This window comes from Acanthisitta chloris, unplaced genomic scaffold (genome assembly GCF_000695815.1).
Source record: "Acanthisitta chloris isolate BGI_N310 unplaced genomic scaffold, ASM69581v1 scaffold30539, whole genome shotgun sequence".
NCBI classification, from domain to species: Eukaryota; Metazoa; Chordata; class Aves; order Passeriformes; family Acanthisittidae; genus Acanthisitta; species Acanthisitta chloris.
The window spans coordinates 30778-38193 of record NW_008691342.1 but is presented as its reverse complement, the minus strand read 5'-3'; the positions used below and the strand labels follow the sequence as shown (position 1 = coordinate 38193).

Sequence of the window (7416 nt, the reverse complement as noted above, 5' to 3'; positions counted from 1 at the left end):
TGAAGCTGTTTTTTTCTTGCTCCAGTTTTCTCTCTTTAATCGTGAACAGATGTACATAGGTCCTGTTTCTTGCAAACCTGGGTGCCAAGTGGGAGATTAACTCATGCTGTAAAGGAAAGCTGAATCTGCAGACACACCATCCTTGGGCGCATGTGTGTGTTTGGAAGTGCCAGACTGTGAGTCTCGGGAGTGTCTTGCTGGAGTACCTGAAAGGTGTTGAGTGCTCAGAATCAATAAAACTGGAGAACTGGAGCTGAGGGCACCAAGGCTTTTGTGTTTTGCTGTCAGATTTTTTTGGTATTTTTGCTTTAAATTGTTGTATGCACTGAAAAAGTAATAGATGCAAAAACTGGAAGGATAATCACCCACACAGAATTTCCTGATTCAGTAGAGATGTCTCCAGAGCAAGCTGGGGATTACCTGGGCTGGGAGCTGTGGCAGCACTGGCTGTGGGTCCCCGCGGGTCTCCTGGGGTGAGCAGAGGCTGCAGCGCTGGGTGCGAGCTGAGCTGCCCGCGGAGGTGCCAGGGGCGGCTCCTGCTCTGTGGGGTTGGAGCAGAATATTAATGAACGTGAAGGAAATTCCGATCTCATTAGTAAGATAAGGTTCTCCACCTCATGCTTCCCTCAGCTCCTTCTGCCAGCACGGGGATCGTTGCTCCCGTGGTCCCGGTGGTGAGAGCATCACTCCTGGCACCGGGCTGGGTCCGTGCTGGGCGGATAACGAGAGGCTGCGCTGTCTGCGCCCTGCCGAGGGGCTGGCTGGCTGCTGGGGAACTGCACGTTGCTACGATACAGTTTGCTGTGGCGATGTCTGTGCTGAATGAGCCAAAACCACCTCTACAAAAGGAGCATTCCTTGGCTGGGAGGGGGTAGATTTATCTGCAGTGTTTATGTAAAACTGAGAAGCTGCAGGGAGAGGATGTGTGTGGGAACGCTTTCCTCCAGCGCCAGGGCCCCTGTCTGGAGGCAGACACCCCCGTGTGCACGGGGGAGAGGGCATGGCTCAGATAAAGGACCAGGCTAATCCAAGCATGAGGATCGGTGCTGGAGCTCCCATCCCATCCTGTCAGCTCACACCAAGCACGAGACTGAAAACTCCATTCAAAGTGCTCCTGTGTTTGGTGCCGCCTGTCAGGTGTGAACTGCAGCAGCACGAGCCTGAGGCAAGGTCAGAAATCTCTGTGCCTGGGATACAGGATCTCCCTGGCTCACCGTGCCTCCCTGTCCTGCATCCCCATCTCCAGAGCTGTCCGAGGTGCCACAGGAACTGGCTCCTTTCCATTAGGGAACATGACTTTCCCTCTAGGAAGAGGCCTGGGCTCCGCAGAGATCAGGGTCTGTTTCTTCTGTGCTGATCCCAACTAGTTCCCTTCCTCCTGGAAACATAAGCCACCACCATCCATAATTCATAGGGTGCCGAACTTCATCAAGGAGCCACCTGACACCTGGGCTAGGTGCTGCACCCTCCTCCCAGGTTGGAACAGTGCTGGCTCTGGCTTCCTTGGCCTCGAGTGGGCAATCCTGCTTCTGGAGGGGCAGATTCAAGAAGGGCTCTGGTGCCTCTGCTTCCCCTTTTCATAAATAAACATCTGCTTCTCATCCCTCCAGGAAGTTTAAGTAATTGTAAAGCCAAATATATAGCCAAAACAGTGGTTTTAAGTAGCGATGAGCTGATTGTTCTGTGACCATTTGCTGAGGCATCTGCACTCACTGACAGAATGCAGTGCAAATAAAACCACTGTGGGACAGTGACTTTAAATGCCTGGAACTTGCAGTGAAGGGGGGTGTGTGTGTGTGTATGTATGTGCAGTAGAAGCTGTGCAGGATGCAGGCTGGGCTCTCTGCCTGCTCACAGGATTCCTGCAGAGTGCAGAATCATCCCCTTCCATTTATAGCTTGTTCACCAAATCCTGTCACTTCTTTTATGTACTGAAAAGAACCTGTCTGACTTTTTCCAGCACAAACCCAGAGAAAAAGGCAATTCATTTTTACCTGTCTTAAATTCTCACAATCTGTGTGAGCAAGCTCTCCTGTATAAAGATAACAAGAGCTGATAGCAGCAGCATTTCCTGCCTTCTCTCAGCCACACCTTTCCACTGTTAGTGGTGCAGCACCGGCATGACAAGCAATGGGATCCAGGCGTGCATGGGGAGTGAGGTGTGTGCTGTGCTATGGCACCACAGCCCTCCCAAGCTCCTGCCCTGGCAAGCAACATCCCTGGCAGCACAGCTCCACACAGCCTTGCCAGATGCTCACTGGGGAAGGAGAGGGATGCAAAACATGCCTTTTCACTCTGGAAAGGGGTAAATAGAAGAATACAAGGACAAAACCTCTGACTTCCATGCCTAAACAAAGGAACCAAATCCTCTACAAATCAAACTATGGCTGAACCTTACGGTCAAAAGCTTGGGTTAACATCCTTTATCTTCAGCATCATGTGTCAGTGTCTCTGTTTCTTACTGGAATTAAAGGCCACTGCCTGGCAGAGAGAGCTGAGGGTCCCAGCCTGCAACTTCAGGCCAGAAGCAGTCAGTGGGATGGGACCTGCTCACCGCTCTCCTCCCGCTCCTCTCTGCAGGATCAGCATATTATGACAACGTCCGTCCCTTGGCCTATCCGGACTCGGATGCTGTGCTCATCTGCTTTGACATCAGCCGCCCAGAGACCCTGGACAGTGTGCTGAAGAAGGTAAGTGTGCCCTTGTGCCCTCCAGCCAGCAACTGGGGTGCTCTGCAGCAGCTCGTGGTCCCTGCTCCCTGGTCTGGCCCTGGGGCTGAGCCTTGGCTCCAGAGGAGGATGGTCGGCTGCTGCTGATCTCTATGTGGTCTGTGCAGAATGCAAGATATTTCCATTTGAAAGGAGCCCAGTGAATGGTGAAGCTCATGGTAGCTTGCAGCATGTGTGTGGGGTCTGTCTGTATTCACACATACAAATGTGGGCAGAGGGAAATGCAGGGTATTTGTTCTGTTTTTCATGAAGACCTTGGAAAGTGTTATGGATCTCGTTAGCAGAACCACCAGTGACTCTGGATTGCCTGCAGCAGCTGAGATGTGATCACTGGTGCCTGCTTCCAAGCAAGCAGAGCACTCAGTTTTTTGGCTGTCCCCTCAGTTCAGCATCTGCACAGTAAGGAATACAGCAATCAGTTCTCTATAGGTTGACAACAAAAATAATGAGCTGTGGCACTGAATTTCAAGACTGAATTAATAAGATGAGATGGCACAATGCCACTGGCCTGGGGAGCAGCCAGGGCCCCTGCCCCAGTAGGCCTGACTGGCTGTGCTCTGCGGGAGCAGCAGATACTTTTCTACCAGCAGGTTAGTGCCTTTCATCCAAGCTAATGTTTCCAGATGGCAGGTCCTGGAGAGCTCCACAGGGCTGGGGATCTGCTATGCACCACCGCTGGCTGGTCTCCAGTGGATCACTTCAGGGAGAGGGTCTTGTATGAGGCTTTCCTCTGAGATGGATGAAGTCCAGCAACTTAGAGTGCAGCTCAGAGGAGAGGGGGTAAATGGCCTCCTGGTCACTTGCATCCCTTGTTCCTAGCTGTACCCTGCTTCCTTCCATGAAATTCAGGGAGATGTGGCTCTGCTGTGCAGCAAAGCTTCAGAGAACTCACTGGCAGCTGCATCCTGTCCCAGGGGCAAGCCTTGACTGGTGTCTTGTGACACTCTCTGAGGCACCAAGGCGTGAAAAGCACCACAGAGCAGTGGTTCCCGTGTCTGTTCTCTGCAGAGAGCCCCAGGGCTGGACTGGCCACAGCCTGAACATGTCACATTTAACTGGCTGCCCTCTTGGCCTCTCCACATTTTGCCAAATGTTGTGCTGAAGCAAGTGCCTCTTACTCAGCTGCTGGGAGGGCTGAGAAGTGGGGCTTTGTCTCAGGAGTGCCCTGGTGAGGGAACAAAGACCCTTCAGATAACTCGGTCAATGGCTCAGTGTTTGGCTTCTAGAGCAGGTCCCGGGTGCCGAGCGGGCTGGGCTGAGGGAGGTTGTTTCATGTGGACTGAAAGAATTCACTGCTTGGCTTGGGAGTCAGCAGAATAATAATGCGAGTGAATCACATATACCTTGATGAGATGCAAACCCCTTGATAATTAGCTGAGGTTGGGAGTTATTTATGTCTCTCTGTACACTCTTCATGTGAGTCTACCCTGTGCAGTGCATGGCGTTCCCTCTGCAACCTCACAGATGCTCTGAGTACTGTTAGGCAACATCTTTTTGATATGGTAACTTAAAATAAACCCTAAATTCCAGGGGATTTCTTAAGTGCCTCTAAGTAGATGCCTTGTTTCCTTTGGTGCAGGCTCACAGCCTCATGGAGGTGAGGAAAATTCCTAAGATACCATGAAGTTGAAATGGGTTTTAGCTTGTGATATCAGGCGAATAAGGAAAATAACACTCCATGTTCAAGCCTCAGGCAAAAATACTAATTCAGCAGAGGAAATCTTTATTATTGCTGCCCTTCTGATGCTTGGGCTGCTGTACAGCATGTACAGCTGAAGGGATGGAGCCATCTGAGGGAATGCAGACAAGCAGCTCTTCCTTTCATACAGAGCAGGTTTTCGTGGGGTGGTGCCTTCGTTCTGCCAAGTCCTGATAGTGCAGCAGGTCTTGGGCTTCCAGAGGTGTAAATCATATGGGAAGAAGATCATAGCTCTCTCCATAGACCAGGGAGCCCTGTGTCACTACTGTGACTTCTGCCAGGTGCAAACAGACCCTGTAACTCAAATCCTTTAGGTAAATTGGGGTGCTTGAATTCCAGCCCCAAACAGGTTGCATCTGCTCCTCGTGAGGGTATTGGCCCTTGGTGTTCTGTGGCTGCAGCACCAGAGATCTCTGGGAGCTGTGCAGCCTGGCATACTGCCCAAGGTCCAGAGGTGCCTGTGTCCTGAGGAACAAATGTCCCTGGCAAGCAGATACCTGAAGATACCTGAGTCTATCTCCTGGTAGAAAATAAGATTTCTCCTTATTTTTGCAGCTGCTTTGGTCTGATACTGACTGAATGAAACTTGGGTCTTTCTTGGTACTTCCCTTCCTCATCAGGTTGTAGACACTGAGTTGTGACTTGGTTTTCTTTCTGCTTCTAATTGCTCAGGGTATATGCTTAACCACCAGTTAGCACAGCAGGAAATTGCTAATTCCAAGTGATATCTTTAGCCAGGAGTACTCTCTATTATCTGCTTCCTACTTCAGAACCACTAGATAAGTAACCAGGGCTTTGACATACTGATGGGGCTGTGCAAGTCTCCCCTGGGGGAGGTTACAGGTGATGGATTTATTTGCTGCTGTGGACACTGCTGACATCAGGCATTCATTTTGGGAGCTCTGAAAGGAACCATTTGTGTGAAGGACATGGATGTTTGCCCTGGCCTTCTTCCATTGCTTCAATTCTTTATTATCCTGGTTATAGCTATGTTCTGAATATCGTGATGTCTATAACATGTGGCTCCAAATAATAAGTGAATGGTGTGTGTGCTGTGCAAAGAGCTTCCCACTGGCCATGTTGACCCTTGGGGTCTCAGACCTGTGCACCAGACTGTGTGTCATTATTTTTCCACAGCCAGCACTGGCCTCCCACAGCCTTGCACAGAGCACCACAGCTTGGATCAAACAGGTTTGCAGGGCATAATCTGGAACAAGAGACCATAAAGTCGTCTGAGAGGCACTCCAACCATTCCCATCCTTGCCTGTGGCAATCATTAAAGTTCCCTGATGAGCTAATAAATGTCCGAACAGTTTCCCTGTTTGGAAGAGCCATACACACCAGAACCTCTTGTTTCCTCTGCAGTGGCAAGGGGAAACGCAGGAGTTCTGCCCCAATGCGAAGATTGTGCTGGTTGGCTGCAAGCTGGACATGAGGACAGACCTCAACACACTCCGGGAGCTGTCCAAGCAGCGCCTCATCCCAGTGACACATGAGCAGGTGTGTTTTGATAGCCCCACAGGGCTCAGGGAGGAGACGTGGGGGCTCTGTGACCCAAGCCTTGGTCTGCAGCTGGTTTGCTCATGGCTCAGGGGCTCAGAGCTGGTCATGCTCACAGCACTCTTGTCCCCAGCTCTGGCAGACTCTGACTTGTTGCTGATGCTCTGCTGAGCAGCCTCCTGGCTAGTAGCTGGAAGTCATTCCAGTAGCAGGGCTGCCAGCATGGACAGGGCTGCTGGCCAGGTGAGAGGGTGCTCCTTGCAGAGCACCAATGTCTTAACCTTGTTCCCTCTTCCTGCTGTACTCTCTGGACTGCAGGGCAGTGCGCTGGCACGGCAGATTGGGGCAGTGGCCTACGCAGAGTGCTCCTCCAAGGTCTCGGAGAACAGTGTACGGGACGTGTTTCATGTGACCACACTTGCCTCGGTCAACAGGGTGCACAAGAACTTGAAGCGCAGCAACTCCAAACGGGGACTGAAGCGGGCGTCACAGATGCCTGGCAGGACAGACTTACTGAGTGACACAGAGATCAGGAAAGACCGAGCCAAGAGCTGCTCCATCATGTGAAAAACGAGCTGTAAATAATGTGTGTGTGTTGTCCATTTTGTACAGTAACTGGCTGAGACGAGGACACCGTGCTGGCTGCAGGAGCCAGCCTGCCTTTCCAAAGCCTTTCTCCAGGGCTGAGCAAAGGTTCCAGCTGCAAACAGAGGTGCACGAGTTGCCCTGCACTGTGGAGACTTCTGGGTTAGCTGCTGCTATGTGGATTGCTTGGGATGAAGGAACCACCTGGCAGAGGAGTATTCAGGTGCTGGAAGGTCTGCGACTGGGCAAAACAAAGTAAAAAGGAGTGCTCTGCGTGTGTTTGTGTGTGTGTGTGTGTGTGTGTGTGACCTTCCTGTACTCATGGTCTGTAGCCTTGGCCCAAGCCCTGTGCCTGTGTGCAGCTGTAGAGCGCACATGTAGGGTGGGGGCTGGAGGGAGGAGGGGAGATTGTGAGCAGAAGGTGATCAGGAGAAGGTATTCTTCCAATCTTCGTTAGAAGAGAAGTGATGTTTGAGGTGGTGCTGCCTTTAGCCAGGCTGGAGAGTAAGTGCCTTGGAAGGTGCAGGTCTGGTCCAGAGCTGAGAGGAGCCTCAACCTGATGAGACATCACGATAGTCCACATCCTGCAAAGAAAATAGACAGATGTCTCTTTACACAGTACTTTAGATACTTGAATTCCATTTGAAAGGCAGCAGAGAGGATCTGGCTCCAAGGGAGGGGACTATCCCAGTGGATGCATCCTGAGAATTGTGGTTCCCTTCAGCAAGCCAATGCCACTCAGGAGCATGTGTGCCAGCTGCTGTCACTGGTGGCTCACCAGACTGCTCCCTGCCACGGGTGGCTGTGTGTCCTGGGGACACGACTTCCAACAAGCAGTCTGCAATAACTGCCTATGTCCTGCTCTCCACCCATTTCCAGCTGCAGTTCGTGTTGCATGGTGCT

General features: G+C 51.5%; 1 protein-coding gene across 1 annotated transcript; it reads left to right on the top strand.

The window, feature by feature from the left end:
* Positions 1-2520: 2520 nt before the first annotated feature.
* Positions 2521-6495, top strand: RND2 (Rho family GTPase 2; the record flags this gene model as incomplete). The annotated part of the gene is made up of 3 exons (XM_009082200.1): positions 2521-2690; positions 5794-5928; positions 6247-6495. Coding segments are annotated over 3 exons (554 nt in total), but the record flags the coding sequence as incomplete, so codon positions are not given.
* Between the last annotated feature and the right edge of the window lie 921 nt (positions 6496-7416).